The following is a 17,284-nucleotide window of genomic DNA, read 5'->3' on the forward strand; positions in this document are numbered from 1 at the left end:
AACAGGTTGAATTTGCTAAATGCAGAGCATTAGAATTTTAGTGTTTATCAAAGAGGATTGACCTTAGTGTCTGAAAAATAAATGATCACTTTTACTTCCCCAGCTCCTGCTGCTAATATATAGTGCCAGAAACTCCTTTTCTCCATTTCTGAGGTCACTTGGAGCTACAAAGGATTTTTTTCAGGTCCATGTGCTCACCAAGCTGGAGTCCTCCCCGAATGTGCCCAGCGTGGCTAGCAAGCTGGGGCTGGAAACCATGGACTCCTGCTCACCGGCGAGGGCGTGTCGAACAATCCATGAGCACTTCGTCGAGGTGGCCTGATGCCCTGGTTTTACACAGCAGCGCAGAGCCTGGTGAAACGAGATTCGAGGCACGATTTCATAGGAAAGGTGTTAGATTTCTTAATTTTATTTGCTTGTCATGTTACCTCCGTTCCAAGATGCTGTATTTTTCACATTTCATCTCTGAAATGTGTTTAATTTCACTGGTCTTTCATTTTAATGTGTTTAATTTCATGATTACCATTTATCCAGATAACTAAAGCGAGGTGCTTTTTTTTTTTTTTGCAAAACTGAATTATCTTAAAAATCAGTGACATTTTATCATTTTAAAAATGTTATTTTCCAGTGGTTGGTTTTTGCATTTCTAATAGTTCGTTGATTTGTAAGAACAGGTACCTGAGGGATTAACTCTCCATAATTGTAGCAACTTTTACTGATGATTCACAGGGACTCTTCCCAGAAGACTGTGCAAACCTAGCCACACCCAGCTGTGTGCATCTCGCAGGCGGAACCTGACTTCCCGGCAGCGCACAATGGTTCCCAGCAGGAGGATCGGTGGGTGGCGAGTAAGGGGCCCCAAAGCTGTGAAGTAGCTTCTGGTGAACGGAGCGCAGCCACCAGGGGAATCCCACGGCGAGCCAAGGCCCTGAGCCAAGGCCCTGACCCTGCTGCCGTCGCCGCAGTGAATGCTGAAGCCAGGAGCCCTTGGGGGGGGGGCGGGGGGGCCCAGACACAAGTCCCGCCAAAGAGATCCAGTCAACAGGTGTCTGTGGAGCCGTCTCTTAGGCACCCCGTAGTTAAAATATGAGAACCAGAGCTGTGACCCCAGGCAGTCGTGAAGGGTGATCTGGGAACTACAAAAAACGCTCCCGGACGCGTTGCCCTAGGAGTTGGGGGGAAGCAGCAGGTGTCCCCGGGGAGGCCGCTTGGGCAGCCCCCCAGCCGCCTCCCTTACCCTCCAGGGTGCCACAGGCGACAGCATCCAAAGTGCAAGAGTCCAGGTACAGAGAAGCCGGAGCTACGGCAAGGTCTTCGTCGTGAATCCTGGGGAGCAGAAAAATGGGTGTTTGGGAGGAAAACGGGCTGTTCTGTATCTTTGCCCCCAAGCAATTTCATTTTTTTAAAGGAAAGTACATACAAAGAGAGGAAACATGGGAATGCTAAAACAAGCTTTTCAGGTTTTAGGAAGGTAGCGGAAAGACCCAGAAAGCAAGACTGTCTCTCCCCTTGAGAGCCCGGGCACGTCTCTCCGCAGGGCCTCGAAGTCCCCGGAGCCCGGACGCGCGGTGGCCGCAACCTCAGGACTGGAGTTCCCGGGGGGACAGCACGGAGGGCACGTTGTCCTCCGGGAAGCCTGCTGCCACCCCGCGGGGCGCCCAGCTCCCAGCTCTCCCCGCCCGCACCCTCCTGCACCCGCTGTTCCTCGCCGAGGCCTGCATTTCAGGGTGCTGGGTTTTTGGGTTTTTTTTTAACTTGCCCTGAATTGTGGCAGCGAAAGACAACCATTGTCCGCCTTAAGCGTCATACACCCGTGAACACGAGGGGGAGGTAGGTTTTGGAGACAGGATGCTGTGAACAAAGGCGAGGAAAGCTGTGCACCCTCTCCTGGCAATGGCGCCTGATCGTTTACTGGTTTTTTTTTTAAGATTTTATTTATTCATGAGGGGCCCAGACACACACAGGCAGGCCTGGATCCCAGGAGCCCGGGCTGCTCCGGTGCAGGGGGCAGGGCCTTCCCGCTGTCGGGAGGCCCCTCCAGCTCCAGCTCCTCGTTCCCAGAGGCCAGGCTGCGGACACGAGCAGTCGAGCACAGGCTAAAACGCTCGGTTAGAGCCCTGGATCCTGTGGCTGGAGGGTGAGGGAGCTAGGAGACGGAACCTGCAGACCAGGCCCTGGGCCCCCCCAGCCCCCCAGCTCCAGGCTGAAGCGACCGGCAGGTGTGAGCACGGGGGGCAAACGGCAGGGAAGTAGCCAAGAGGTCGCTCCCACCAGATGGCGTCGGGTGGCCACAGGCCTCGTCGCCCAGGTGCCTCTAGCATGAGGAGCTGAGGGCCCAGCAGGACCCCGCCCCCCCCGGTGACCCAGGGCAGGGGTGGAAGGGACGGCTGGGCAAGACCCAGGGAGCCGGCGGCCACGAGGAAGGTCGGGGGACCTCGTAGGGGACCCTAAGGGGAGAGGCTTGGGGAGGCAAGGCCAGGAGAGGAGCGGCCCGGGGGCCAGGCGTCAGCTTCCCCCCAGGAGGCGAGGGAGCCCCCGCTTCCCTTGTGGCAAGGTCACCCTTCAGCACCTGCTGGGGGACGGGGGGCGCCCAGCGTCCGGGCTCCTGTTGCAAACGGATCACAATCCACTAAGCAAATAAAGGAAGGTGCATCCTGTGATGCGCTGCAGGCCCATAAGCCATCTTCTGGGGGAAAGCGTGACCCAGGCCGAGAGGGAGGCGGACACGGCGAAGGGCCCACCCATGCAGGTGGGGACTCCAGCCGTCGGAAGCTGGACCCTGAAAATTGTTCCCTTCCTCATAAGTCCCCCCGCACGTCACATGGGCGCCCGGAGTCCCCCCGGAAGGCTCACCAGCGTTCAAGACGCGTCTTCAGAAACGATTCGGAGCCTCAGGTCCTCTTATTTTTATACCCAAAGTGCAGTCGCTGAAAACTAACAGGTGTTCCTGTTAAAAATGCTTCTCATTTTCACCTCTCCCGACTTTGTGACATGTCAAAGAGCCAAAGGTGTTTCTTCCTTTTTTAAAGTAGGAAGTCGATAGCTATCTTTGAAATGTTGAAAAAAGAGAAAAGGAGGTGAAATTTTGTGAACAGTGATTGTCTCCGGGGAACAGGAGTTTGGAGTGGAACTGGTACTTCACACCCTGTGTTAAATTCAGCAAGTTCTCCTAAGCGCTTAAAAAGCGGGGTGCAATCCCGACACCCGGCTCCCTTCTCCCCATTTAATGAAACATGGTCCCGGGAACACCCGCCGGCCCGTAGCCGTGGGAGCCGACAAGGAGCAGATGTGCCGAGAAGAAAGCCGCTGACGACACGGTGTCGTTTGTGGCTCCACAGTTGAGCAGCGGGGTCCTGGGGACCCTTCCCGAGCCGGTGGGCCCAGGCCGCTCCCTCCGCTCCCCGACAGTGGGCTTCTGCACCCGTGAGCCCCAGGCCAGCGGCAAGGTGCCCTAACCCACAGGCAAGCTGCCCTACCCCGCAGGCCAGTGGCTCCCGTCTCCCCGGGTGATCCTTTGCCCAAAGCAAACCATGAACCGGCCGCCGCAAAGGACCTACTATGACAGGTGAGCAGCACCCGAGGGACCCCGCAGAGAAATAAAGTGGTGGCGATGGTGCTTGCTGTGGCCCTCGGGGGCGACGCTCATCTCAAGGACCGTCTTCAGGAAACGGGGCAGTTTGTAGAGCCGTGCCCTGCAAGCTAAGGGGAACAGCGGGGCCTGGCGAAGGCAACGCAGGCCCACCAGTCCCCGGCCTCCTGCCGGCGGGTGGCTGCCCGATCCCTCCTGGGCACCCAGTGGGCCCCGGGGCTTCCCACGCCTCCGCCGCCCGGTGCCGCGGCTCAGCACAGCTGGCAGGCTTTGCAGCGCGGCTGGGAGGGAACCAGGTGGCGGCTGGCCAGATGACCAACCCATGACTCGCCCTTAAGCCCAGTGGCCCAACCAGTTTCCTATGTGGTTTCTGTAAATGCACAGAAGGTGACTTTCAAGGAGCATCCCCCACCACTGATTTGCTCACCAAGCTCTCCGAGCATGTGGTTTAAACTGTATCTCGGGGGGCACCTGGAGGGCTCAGCGGCTGAGCATCCACCTTCGGCTCAGGCCGTGACCCCCGGGGTCCTGGGATCGAGTCCCGCATTGGGCTCCCTGCAGGGAGCCTGCTTCTCCCTCTGCCTCTCTCTGTGTCTCTCATGAATAAATAATTTTTTAAAATTTACAAAGGGCCAGAAGAAGGGGAAAAGGAAATAGAAAAAATAAATTCATAAACATTATACAATTCTATTCATGCTACATCAGTGCTTAAATTTTTATCTCACGCTATCAACTAGTGTTAATCTTTCTGTTAATTTTTTCAAGAATACATAAAATCTTTAAAGAGCATCTCTGATCTCTGGCAAGAGAGGAGCGCCAGGGAGGTGCCCCCGGGGCAGGCCCGGGCAGCAGGCAGTGTGTGACCTGGCTGCCAGGAACCCGCAAGATCCCGGGCACCGAACCGGATGCCGACGTCTTCCCAGGCGTCCTTCTAGGCCAGAGACCAGACGGCCATTAGGTCGTTAGAAGGACGCACAGACATGCTACCAGGAGGACAAACAGACTGCATCTCCGCGCGGTGCCTCCCCAGCGCGCCCCCCGAGGCCAGGCACAGCGTCCCTGTCTCCAGGCCTAGTGCATGGCCTGCCCCACAAAACGGGCCCCGGGGCATCGGGGGACTCACCCCTGTGCCCACCCCCTAAGGTGTCCCCTTCCTCCACATCTGCGCTCAGGCTGTGCCTTTCTGTTTCAGCCTAAATGTCCCTACAGGCCCAGCCGCAGCCCTAACAGCTGCATCCCTAACCGCCGGGCAGGGCGCACACGGCCTGGCACACGCATCCTCCTTTCCGGGAAGCCCACGTCCCCGGGAAGCCCTCCCGACGGCGGGTTTGGGGTCCGGGCTGTGGGGTGCCCAGGCGGGACCGCAGGCCAAGCCATGCGGCTCCAGGCCCCGCGCCCCCAGCGTGGCCCCGGCCGGAGCCGGGGGGGGGGGGGGGGGGGGGGGGGGGGGGGGGGGGCCCTCCCTGCCGCACCTTGGGAGCCGCCTGCGCTTGGGGGACTATTACTGACACTAAAAGTTAACGTTCAACAGCGGGAGTGGCCCTTCCCTGGAGTTTCCCAGCTGCCGGCGGCCGGGCTCCCCGAGTACCCTCACCTCCAACAGCGGCTTTGCTGCTTCCTCCTGGGAGCGGCTGACCCTACCCTTTATGAGAATGCCACGCTGCGCCCTGCCCACCGGGAAACACCTCACCGCGGCGCCCCATAAATGCGGGCGGCGGCACGGGTTGCACTTGCACAGTGGGGTCCCGGGGTCGCCCCACCATGAGGCTGCTGGTCGTCTCCAGGCTGCTCTGCATCATCCTCCTCTGCTTCTCCACCTTCGCCGCGGAAGGTAGGGCTGCTCCCCAGGGCGCTGGCTCCTGAGCGGGGCCTGGGCAGGCTGGGAGCAGGAAATGTCAGAGGCCCGGCTGCACCCCGACCCCCCCGAACCCCGCGGGCGGGCGGGCCCGGGCCTGGGGAGACAGGTCGCAGGCACCTCCGTGCACAGGGGCAGCGCCGCACAGGGGCATCCACAGCCCCAGCTCCCCTGCCCCCCGACGTGCACGAGGGATGTAGGGGCGATGCGAGCCCACGGCCTCCCGGCAAGGGGGGGTCCGTACCCCTCAATCCTGCCCCACTGCAGGCGCGGGAGCCGCCCTCTTGCCTCAGTGCTCTCAGGACAGTAAATCTGCACTGAATGAATGAATGGGCGAGCGAGTGAGTGAACCGTGTGAGCCTGAACACCCCCGAGGCTCGTGCCCGGCAGGCGTGTGCCGCAGACGGTGCGTGTGAGGGCCGGGGCGTGCTTGGCACCGCTCCGCTCTCCTGCCCTTCTTGGTCCAAGTTGCGTTTTGAGCTGCTTCTCTTGCCGAACCCTCTAGACACTGCTCACCTGTATCATCTTTCTGACGGTGATTTTGACACGTGCTGGAGTTGGGGGCACAGACATAGACGGGGCAAAAAATACCCATGACCCTCCTGACTCGAGGATAACCATGTCCAACGCTTTATGTCGTTTTAATGTTGCAGGCAAGCTTGTTTTTTGTTTTGTTTTGTTTTGTTTTGTTTTTTTGAGATTGATGTATCTCTATATGGTCATGGTCATTATCTCTTTTTTAATGTTTAAATTTTTTTTTAATTTTATTTATTTATTTATGATAGTCACAGAGAGAGAGAGGCAGAGACACAGGCAGAGGGAGAAGCAGGCCCCATGCACCGGGAGCCCGATGTGGGATTCGATCCCGGGCTTCCAGGATCGCACCCTGGGCCAAAGGCAGGCGCTAAACCGCTGCACCACCCAGGGATCCCAATGTTTAAATTTAAAAAAAAAAATGTTAATGAATGTGATCAAGATAATCACACACTTTCTCTTTTTTTAAAAAGATTTTATTTATTTATTCGTGAGAGACATAGAGAGAGAGGCAGAGACCAGGCAGAGGGAGAAGCAGGCTCCATGCCGGGAGCCCGACGTGGGACTCGATCCCGGGTCTCCAGCATCACACCGTGGGCTGAAGACGGCTCTAAACCGCTGAGCCACCCGGGCTGCCTTCTTTTTTTTTTTTTTTTAATCATCATATTATTATAATCACCAAAAATACTTATGATCACGATTGTCCTGAGAGCACAAGGTCAGCAGTGAGCCTCTCCGAGCACTAGGGCTACAGGGAGTATTTGTCTTCTGCAGTTACTGCCGTGAGCATCGCTACGTGTCCTACGGAAAACAGTGATTCGGATTCCTCGACCCCACAGCACGAGGCAATGCAATTCCTTAGACCTCTAACTTGAGGGTAGGGGAGAGGCGGCCACTGCTACCTTATGACAACTCATTGAGGATAAATAACTCCCCCTGTAGAGTCTCCCATCCACCTAGGAGTGTCCCTGGCACAGGCCCCACAGTTGTTCATTTAAGTCATATTTTTAGGTATGACTTGCCATCAGGGAAATGTGCTATGATGCATCTCATGCTTGGACATGTAGGGGGCTCACAGCTTGGCACCATGTGAAGTGCGTGGTGAAAGCCTATGTGTGTATGAGGCCTGTCTTTGTGTTTAAGATAATTTTCTGAGGCTGGATTGCTGGAGGGAGGGTACGGGGTCCGCAGGCGTAGACACTCTGAGTGACAGTGCTGATTTTTGGAGACGGGAATGTGACAAAGACAGCATCTGTCCGCACTGACTTTTGTCATTTCTGCCAAAAAAAAAAAAAAAAAATCACCCCCGAGCCCACCCTTTCCCCAGGCCCTCTGATCCCCCGGCCTGTCCTGAGTTTCCTCGAATAAATAGCCCCGGGACCCTTGCATCTTGGGCTCCTTCCCAGACCCGGCCCATGGGGGCCGCCTGCACGCTGAGGGGGGTCTCGGCCCTCTGTGCCCACCCTCAGGGAGGAGGCTGTCCCAGCACGTTGGCAAGCCCTGGAGTGGCAGGCTCTGCTGCACCCGAGCTCCCAGGCTGGTCCTGACGACCCAGACAGGTAAGCCCCACACCCCGCGGTGGGAGGAGGCTCCAGGGGATGGGACAGCTGGGACAGGTGGGTCAGGCCCCACCCCACTGTGGGTGCCCCGCGTGCAGGGGCCGCAGTAGTGTGGTCTGGGGCTCATGGAACTTCTGGTTTAATGGGGGAAACAGAACCCACCCCCAAAAAGAATCAAAGAAGTAATCATTTTGGACTAAATTCGTCCTGTGAAGAGAAAGAACAGAATGCAGTTTGAAAATGGTACCAGGACACCCCCCACCTCACCCCCACCCCCCGCTGCCCCGTGGGAGGCATCGGACAGAGGCAGGGAGCAGGAGGGAGGGATGCAGAGAGGAGGGTTCGGGCAGGAGGAGCGGCAGGCACGAGGGGAAGGGGCGCCACGGAAGGCGGGGAGGCGGGTGAGCCTGCGGTGTTCACGGGAGCTGCTACCCAGGCAGGGCGGCCTGGGGGGGCACAGCCTCTGCGGGGGGGGGGGGGGAGGGTCCTCGGGGGGCGGGCCACAGGTGCTCAGCTGGACTCCGTGCCCGGGGGAGGCCTGGAGGAGCGAGCGCACCTGCCCACAGGCTGGGCCCAGGTGTGAGGGACACAGGCCCTGCTGCAGGCACCCAGTCCCCGGCACTGGCCCAGCCCGGGGGCCACTGCTGCCTGCTGAGTTAGCGCAGAGGTCCGCGGGCCTTGGGGGGCGCTGGGGCAGGACCTGGGGTGGGGGGGCCGGGGAAGCTGCATAGCCTGGAGCCGCAGGCCTGCTGCTAAGGACGGGGACCCTGCCGCCCGCCCACAACCAGCCCCAGGGCCTCAGGCCACCCCCAGCTGACTTCAGGGATCGTGACCCAGCAGGAGCCTGGCTGGGCAGGGACAGCAGAGGAGCCTCAGGCCGCTTCCTTGGAGAAGCTGACAGCCCCTCTTTGCCAACCCCAGCAGCGCTCACACACCCCACACGCAGGGCTGGAGAGGAGGGAGCAGGGCCCGGGGCAGCTCTGCTCCCCACGGAGCCTGGAGGATGGGCCCATGAGACCAAACCCGGGAAGAGAGAGGCGTCCGGCTCCAGACCCGCCCCTGCATGGACTCATCCACGGGCCGTAAGAAGAGGTGAGGGCTGCACGCACGCACATGCACACACACACATGCACACACACGCACACACACACCTGCACATTCACACACACACATTGCACATACACACACGTGCACATTCATGCACACGCATGCACGCGTGCGCACGCACACAGTTCCCAGGAAACACCGCCAGCTAACAGCTGTTCTGTTAGTCACTCAACACTTCAGCCTCCTCTGGGCACATGGCTTCCGTGTTGCCTCTGGGTCTCCTGTTCGCACAGACTGTGACTCCATTGCAGAAACTTGCCAACGACTCCGAACAAAAAGGGCAAAACAAAACTTTTTATTGGGCCCTTCTTACGTGATCTCATGTAGATCCTGGGAAACACCCAGGGACGCGTTGTCACCGTTTTTACAGATTGGGAAACTGAGGCTCAGAAAGACTCTGAGGCCGAGCCAGGAGCCCAGGTGTGCCCGCCTCTCTCTCCACCACCACACGCTGCCCCCTCCACAGAGGGCAGGTTCCTGGTGGGGGCTCACGAAAACACGCACACGTCCAGGACCTCACACTTGCCCCCTGGCTTGCAGTCCCTGCCGCACCCCTGCCAGCTGCGCCCTAAGCAGGTCCCCAGCCCCACTGAGCCGTCTCCTCGCCTGTGCAGGGCCGTGACCATGGAGTCCCCTTGGCAGGCTGTGGAAGGAGCCAGTGAGGCCATGCCTGTAAGGTCAGCTCTCAGCCGGGTGCCCTATAAGTCACCCCTCTATTGCCACTGAGCCGGCGGGAGCCCTGCCCAGGGCACCTGGAGCAGGAGGCCAGAGGTGTCCCCCCGGGGAGCCGGAGCCCCTGCCTCCTTGCCCAGGCCTCCTTCCAGCAGCACCCTCCGGCCTCACCCGGGGCTCACCTGGGGCTCACCCAGGGCCGTGTGCCAGATGCTGCAGGGCCCAGTGCGCCCGGCGGGGGCACCTCAGCCTCCGGACTTAGGTTCCCCAACATCGGCGCGTGTATGTGCACCAGCCTGTCCAAAGAGACAACGGCCGAGGGTGCCCAGAGGATGTCCCCGAGCTGCCAGCAGCTGCCACACGCATGTGCCCGCGTGGAGAGCGGCCTCTCTGGGCCTCGCTTTACCCGTAAGCGCAGGGCTAGGCCCGCGGGGCTACCCGAACCAGCACCAGAGAGCAACAGGCTGAATGAAGGGCCAATAGGCTGAATTTCCCAATTTACTAAAACAAACAAACTTTTCCAGAGGCTGTAAAAAGTTTATATCGATCTGAACAGTAGCACCTCATGGCGGCATTTTAAAAAAATTTTTAAAGATTTTATTTATTCATGAGAGACACAGAGAGAGGCAGGGACACGGGCACACTTGGTGGGGACTCTGCTTCTCCCTCTGCCCCTTGCTCAAGCTCTCTCTGTGGCCCTCTCTCTCTCTCAAATAAAATCTTTTTTTTGTTAAGATTTTATTTATTAATTCATGAGAGACACACACACAGGCAGACAGAGAAGGGAGGGAGGGAGAAGGCAGGCAGAGGGAGAAGAAGGCTCCATGCAGGGAGTCTGACGTGGGACTCGATCCCAGGACCCAGGATCACACCCTGGGCCGAAGGCAGGTGCTAAACCGCTGAGCCCCCCGGGCTGCCCTCAAATAAAATCTTAAAAAGAAACAAAAACACTCCCAACTCTAGTGGCTCAAAATAACATTTATTTCTTATTTGCCATGAATCTGAGGGTCAGTTGAGCAGTTCCTCGACTATTAGCCCCACTCCTTCATTCTTCCAAGGGTACGCTGTGCCATTGTGCTCACCTTGGCTGGGCTCCCTCGCATGTTTGGGGGTCAGCGGCCCGCAGGTCTGGGGCGGTCTCAGTCAGGCGCCTGGACCCTCCTCCACGTGGTCTCTCATCCTCCAACACGCTAGCCCACGCTTGTTGGCAGGAGCTGCAGGGTTCCTCCTAGGAGTGGAAGCACCCAAGGCCCCTCGAGGCCTCCGAACTGGCCCACTGTTATCTCTGCTGCCTTCAGTTGGCCAAAGCAAGCCACCAGGGCAGCCCAGATGGAAGGAGCAGAGGAAGAGACCCCATACCTTAGTGGGAGAAGCCACAAGGTCACGCTACAAAAGAGGGTGGAGAATTGCCATCTTATTTGCAATAAGTCAAACACCATATTTATGGTGAGAGCCAGAAAAGGGAGCCCTGGGGACCGGAGGGGGGCAGGGGAGCAGTATTCAGGAAATCGTCATCCTCCATCATCCTCCATCAGACTCGGTGCAAAATCCTCACAGGATGATATCAATATGAAAGACTACTTTACACTGTAAATTACTGTGACAATCACATTTGGAAAATGAAAGCACTTGCAAATAGGGAGAAAAAAAAACACAAAGCCAGGGGCAGCCTGGGTGGCTCAGCAGTTTGGCACCTTCAGCCCAGGGTGTGATCCTGGAGCCCCGGGATCAAATCCCACATTGGGCTCCCTGCATGGAGCCTGCTTCTCTCTCTGCCTGTGTCTCTGCTTTTCTCTCTCTGTGTCTCTCATGAATAAATAAATAAAATCTTTTCTTAAAAAAGCCCAAAGCCACACCAATATTAGCACTGATTTAAGATTAAGGTGTGGGGCTATGAATACATTATGATAAGGACATTTATTTTTTTGTAGCCAGTGGTTATATATACAGCAGTTATGGTACTTACTCTGACTAACTCACAACAATTTTGAGAGTTAGATACTATTACTCTACCCACTTGTACAGGTGAAGAGCCAAAGCACAGAGAGGTTGTGGCACTTGTCGAGGGCCACCCAGCTAGTACGTAAAGGGTAGGGCCTGAGCTCTGAATCCAAACACTCAGGCTCCAGATTTGCATTCTCAACCCTCACACCACCTTGCATATAGTAATAATCTGGAAACAGAAGGAGAAAAAAAAAAAAAAAGAATAATCTCATCACAGCAACTCAGCAACTCTTTTCACTCATTTGTGTCTCTTTTGGTTTTTTGTTTTTTTTAAATGCAACCAGGTGTACCCAGCTTTATTCTATTGTATCTTACTTTTTCTTTTTTTTAATATTTTATTCATTTATTCATGAGAGACAGAGAGAGAGAGAGAGAGAGGCAGAGACACAGGCAGAGGGAGAAGCAGGCTCCACGCAGGGAGCCCAATGTGGGACTCGATCCCGGGTCTCCAGGATCAGGCCCTGAGCTGAAGGTGGCGCTAAACCGCTGAGCCACTCAGGCGCCCCTATATCTTACTTTTTCACGTTTAAAATGAACACTTACATCCCGCGCACTTCTCTTCCTATGGGCACCCAGTCCTCATACTCACCGGGTTTCCTCACCGCTAGCCGCGTCCCATTGTGAGGTACCATTACTAACCTGCTATTTCTCCACCGTGGAATATTCAGCTAGTTTCCAGAAATTTCTTTCCGGTATTCAAAACTAAACTATGTAGAACCGTTTGATGCATGCAGGGTTCTTTGTTTTATTTTTGTTTTTCTTGTGGACTGTTCCTCCCATAAACGGGCTGGTGGGTCAGGATGCAAGCATAGCTTTGAGATGCGCCACGCCCGTGAGGTGCTGCCGGGGAGAAGGCAGCTGCAGTGGACTCCGTTCTTGGCAGAGCCACTTTAGACCCTTAGTCACGACCCCCCCCCCCCCCCCCCGCCAAAAAAAGAACCTTAGCCCCTTCTCTCCATCTTCTGCCGATAAGACCCATCTCTCCATCTCTCCCTGACGGGACTATACCCCGAGCCGGTCCCGTTTGCCATGAAAGGCCCCTTCTGGGCCTCCGGGAAGCGGATACGCTCGGATTCTCACCTTGACGTTTAAAAGCTCTTGGCGCCTAGAACCTTCAGCTGTGTTCTCTCGTCTCCGGGCCCGCCGTCTGCCCGCGTCCCTGGCTCTTGCCTGGCCTGCACCTTCTCTCCTTCCCAGGGCGCCCCGTCAGGATCTGCAGACCGTGTAAGTTCAAGCCGGAGCCCCACAAGTGGGTGGTGCCGGGGGCTCTCCCGCAAGTCTAAGGCCCCCCGACACGGCTGCACGCACGCAGCCCAGCCGCTCACGCCCAGTGGCTGAGGCGCCCAGAGGCCTCGCATCTTCCAGGATGCACCTCTTGCTGCTGGGCCCGATAGCAACGACGTCAAGAGCGTTGGCCCATGGAAGCTTCTGCCGGTGAACCACGAGCCTCTTCTCTTAAAGATGCACCATGTCTTGCCTGCCAGCCTGGACTGTGCCCATACTGCCTTTTAGAAAAGCCTGAACCAGAATTTTCTGGAAATCATGACATGAATACAAAGGTCCAAACTCTGGAATGCCTGTCTTGCCGTGTGCTCTTGAACCAGTAAATTCGCCTCCCCGGGGTCGTGCTGGCCTCAGAGATGTAAAGGTCAGAGAGGAAAGACCCTTCCGTCACCGGCACCAATGGGTTTCACTGCCCTTTTCTGCCTTCATGGCGGTGAGCTGGGATGTTGGGGGGGGGGGCTTCACCTTGGACAGGAAGGGCCCTGAGAAAGGTCTGCTATTCCAGATGCCAGGCCCCAATCTCGCCACCCACTTTCAGGGTTGTTCAGGTTCAGCCCACCCGTCCTCAGTCCCCACCCGGCCCCGAGAGGGCTCACGGTCAAGATTCCCCTGTGACTTGGGGCAGCTACAAATCCAGACACTTCTGGGGCTGCCGGGGTGCAAGGTGACGGGCCCCCAAGAGCAGCAACCGAGTCTGCAGAGGCTCCGTCGTCCCGAGATGCACGAAGCCTCTAGGCGTCCTATACCGGACGGCCCCCGAGGGAACCCCTTCCGAACTTCCCCCGTGTCAGTGCGCCGGAAAGAACATTCAAGCTCACAGACAGTGAATGAGTAAACAACCACAATGCGAGGCACGTCCTCGTTTGAGAAAGTTAGGACTGGGTGTGAGCCGCGGCTTTCCCCTAGGAGAGCCGGGCCCTGGAGCGCGTCCTGCAGGCCACCCCTTCATCCCAGCCAAGTCTAACCTTGGGAAGGGCCACTAACAATAGCAAGGGGCCTGGTCCCACAGCCAGGGCTCCCATTCCAGTCCCGCCCAGGATCTTCCCTGTGACCTGGGCAAGGTGGTTCCCTTTCCTGCAAAATGCAGAGCCCGGGACCCAGCTCACAAGTGGATGTGACGTCCCCACAAAGGGCCTGGCTTGGCTCGGTGCGTCCCTGCCTTCCCTACCCTCCCCCCCGGGGCTGAGTGTGTGCCCACGTGAGCCAGGGCTGCGGCTGGAGGCGACAGATGGCCCAGGTCTAAGAGGCTTATCTGTCTGCAGAGCTTCCCTGTCAGCTGAGTCCCCAGCACTGGCACCCCAGGGTGAGAAGCCCCTCTCCACCGCCCCCACAGCAGGGTGCAAGGCTCAGGGCTTCCAGGGCAAGCCACAGCCCTTACCTGGTTCTAGGCCAAGCCAGTCACTTCCAGTCAGAGTCTACACTCACGGGCTGGCTCACCACCCACTCACTCGTTCCCAGGGTAAGCACTGGTCACACGGCAGCCCTGGGTGACACTCAGCACGGGTCACACTCAGCCCCGAGGCTCAGACGTGAGCAAATGCAGTCCTCGGGGGCTGAGAGGCACCACGGTGTGAGTGCAGGGCACCCACAGAGGACCGGGCACCCGAGAGGGAAGGGAAAACTGAGCTGACACTTGAGCTGGACGAGGGGAGGAAGCTGCAGAAGGGATACGTGTGTGCAGGTGCAAGCATGTGTATGTACATGTGTGCACGTGTGCATGCATGTGTGCATATGTGTGCACATGTGCATTTATGTGTATGCATGTGCATGTGCGTCCCCAGGTGTATGTGTGCATATGCATGTGTGTGCATGCGTGCATTTATGTGTGTGCATGTATATGTGTGCATGTATGTGTCCCCAGGTGTATGTGTGTACGTGTGTGCGTGCATGTGAATTGTATGTGCATGTGTATACACGTGTGTGCATGTGCATGTGTGTGTGTACTGCATGTGTTGGGGTGAAGAAGGGAGTGGGAAAGGCGGGGCGGACACCTGAGGTCACCGCGTAGACGGCAGCAGCTGGGGGCCGTCGGGACGCCCAGAGAAGGCGAGGGAAACACACACGCACAGCTGAACGCGTGTGCTTGCCCGCTGACCAGGGACACGACTCAGGTCCCTGAGCTACGTGTGGCCCTCTGCTCAGGCGAGCACAGCCCCGGGAGCCTCAGCTGCCGCCCTGTGTCGGTAGGGAAGTCTGGGTGCCGTGTGGGCGCCGTGTGGGTCCCAGAACACCCGCAGAGAGGAGGAGCCCACGGGTGGGAGGAGGAGGAGGCTCCCCCGCGGGGTCCAGACGCGGCGCCCGCAGCTCCGAGCCCCCGGCAGTCAGGACACCAGCCTCGGGTAGGATGGGCGGTGACCCAGGGGCCCTTCCAGGGTCGCCGGCCCCTCAGAGCAGCCCAGGCTAAATCGGGGAGGCCAAGGGGGGCTGAGGCGGCTACCCCCGTGGCCCCCCGCCCCCGCCCCACACCGCTAGCCCGGGAAGCCAGCGAAAACCGGGGACCCTTCCCGAGCAGATTCCCGGGCGCAGCGCCAGCTGGCCAAGGCCCCAAACTTTCCTTCCCACTCGCCCCGTGGGATGTCACCCCCAGAAGCAGCAACACGCGGTTGTAAATGAGGGGCAGGGGACTTTACCCTCCAGGGTAGACTGAGTCTGCAGGGAACGGCCGACGGGCGAGGGTCATCCAAGGCACTGGGAGCCCAACGGCTGGGCCCCCGGGGCATCCCGTCTACACAGGCCTCGTGACAGAGGGGGCCCTCCGTGGGTAAGAGTTGGCGAGACGGGGGAGTGACTGAACAAACGAGTGCGTGGCGAGGTTACCTGACGATGCCCCAGTCAGGTCTTGCTCCCTGGTCCTTGTCAACAAGGAATCCTCCGCGTGCCCTGTCCTGGGCGCCCTGAGCAGCCCTGTCCACTTGCTGAGCTCCGGAACAACCACTCACGACAGGGAAGGACTTGTCTGTGGTGGGCCTGCGTACTGGGCTCGGAGCACGGGGTCGGGGGGGCCCGGTTGGCCTGGATGTACCCTGTCTGGACAGGACTAGGAGGCCCCAGGTAGCCCAGCCCAGGTTAGGTCCCGATGAGGGTCCCCCGTGGTGGTGGGCCGGGGGCACCCACCTGGCTGGAGGCGGGGAATCCCTTGCCACAAGCAGGCTCTGGGGCTAGTGGTCGGTGGGCCTGGGGGGTCCGGGACACCATCCACTCTGCAGCGTGGCTGTCCCTTGTCCCCTTGCTGCGCCCCGGCCGGGTGTGGGGTGGCTGTCTCATTGCCCTCTGACACGTAGATGGGGTTCGTCCCCTGTCTGTCCAAGGTCCTGTGTGTCCGGCTCACTGAGGTCCTGTGCAGGAACGTGCGGCTGCCACTGCTGCCCGGTGCCCACGTAGCTGGAGCTAGTACCCCGGGCTCGCCCCCGGGGCTACCCATGGGCCTCACCCCGGGGGGGCAGAGGCTCCGCGCTCTCCCGGACAGCTAGGGAAGAAGCAGGGCGTGGTGCCCTTCCCCTTCCCCGTCCCCTTCCCCTTCCCCTCCCTCCAGGTCTGGGACCTTCCAAAAATGAGCCTGAATAGCAGGCACCTGCCGTCCAGCGCGTCCCCGGCCTCCCTTGGTACAGGTGTGCGTGTGCAGGCGCATTTACACGAGGAGATGGGCACGCAGTCACCCATTGATGGTCCACATGCGTGAGTGTGCAAAGGGGACCAGAGCTCGTGGGGGGGGGGCCGCTGAGTGTGTGCGTGAGCAAGCGAAGCACCGCAGGTTAGCACACCCTGGTGTGTTGGGGGCGCCCAGAGTGTGGAAGCACCCGGCTGGTGTGTCAGCGGGGGGGGGGGGGGGGGGGATAGGAGGCGCTCGCGTGCCGGGCTGGCGCCCACCTGACCCCCTGCCTGGCCACTGGCCCAGCTTCGAGAATCTACCTGGGGAAATGCCATCAGGGCCTGACCTGACGGAACTGATTTGGGGTGTCGCTGCAGCAGCCACGGCCAGGGGCCCTGGGAGACAGGGAGCTGGGCACCTGGACGGTGATGGACACGTGGAGGACAAGGCGACGCGTGTCCGAGGCGTGGGGTCTGCAGGTGAGGGCCGAGCCCTGTGTCCCACAGCGGGCGAGCCCTGCCCGCGGGGACAACCGCCGCCTGCCACACAGTCTCTCGCTCCTCCGCACTAAAGAACGGCTCCTTCCCCCGGGTCCCAGGTGCTCTGTGGACAGGGACAGACCTCGGGTGAGCACCGTGTCCCAGGGTAACCCACACCCGCCCACATCCGAGGGAACCCCGGGCCATACAGGCCTGACCGCTTGTCCCTGGAGCCTGCTGAGCCCGGACAATGGGGGGGGGGCGTCTCTAAGGAACAAAGCTATAAAAACTACAAATACTCAAGTGAGGCTGCGGAAGAGACAGGTGGGCGAGGGGCCCAGGAGCTGAGGCTTTCGGAGCTTCAGGGTCCTCTCCCGTTGCCACAGTTTCAACCTTTTTCGGAACCAGTGAAAACTGGATACGACCCTAGGCTCTGTCCCTCCCTGGCTCTGTTCTGTGCCTCACCTCTTCCTTCCTAACGCGGGGATGAGGGCCGCGGGGCTCAGTGGTGGAGCGGCTGCCTTCGGCTCAGGTCCTGGGTTCGAGGCCCGCATGGGGCTCCCTGCCTGGAGCCTGCCTCTCCCTCTGCCTGGGTCTCTGCCTCTCTCTCTG

The 17,284-nt window shown here is 58.9% G+C and overlaps 1 protein-coding gene across 2 annotated transcripts; it reads left to right on the top strand.

Annotated features, from left to right (window-relative positions):
• The first annotated feature begins 5,262 nt into the window (after positions 1–5,262).
• GPR15LG (G protein-coupled receptor 15 ligand) lies at positions 5,263–12,894 on the top strand. Of its 2 annotated transcripts, none has more exons than XM_072823814.1 (4): positions 5,263–5,420; positions 7,448–7,537; positions 8,459–8,629; positions 12,518–12,894. In XM_072823814.1, exons 1-4 carry the CDS (start codon positions 5,351–5,353, stop codon positions 12,601–12,603), a joined length of 417 nt encoding a protein of 138 aa, XP_072679915.1. In that variant the 5' UTR covers positions 5,263–5,350; the 3' UTR covers positions 12,604–12,894. The 2 variants fall into 2 exon arrangements, with proteins under 2 accessions (XP_072679915.1, XP_072679916.1); XM_072823815.1 differs by having other exon boundaries at positions 8,462–8,629.
• The last annotated feature ends 4,390 nt before the right edge of the window (positions 12,895–17,284 follow it).

Source organism: Canis lupus, chromosome 4, assembly GCF_048164855.1.
Source record: "Canis lupus baileyi chromosome 4, mCanLup2.hap1, whole genome shotgun sequence".
Taxonomy (NCBI): Eukaryota; Metazoa; Chordata; class Mammalia; order Carnivora; family Canidae; genus Canis; species Canis lupus.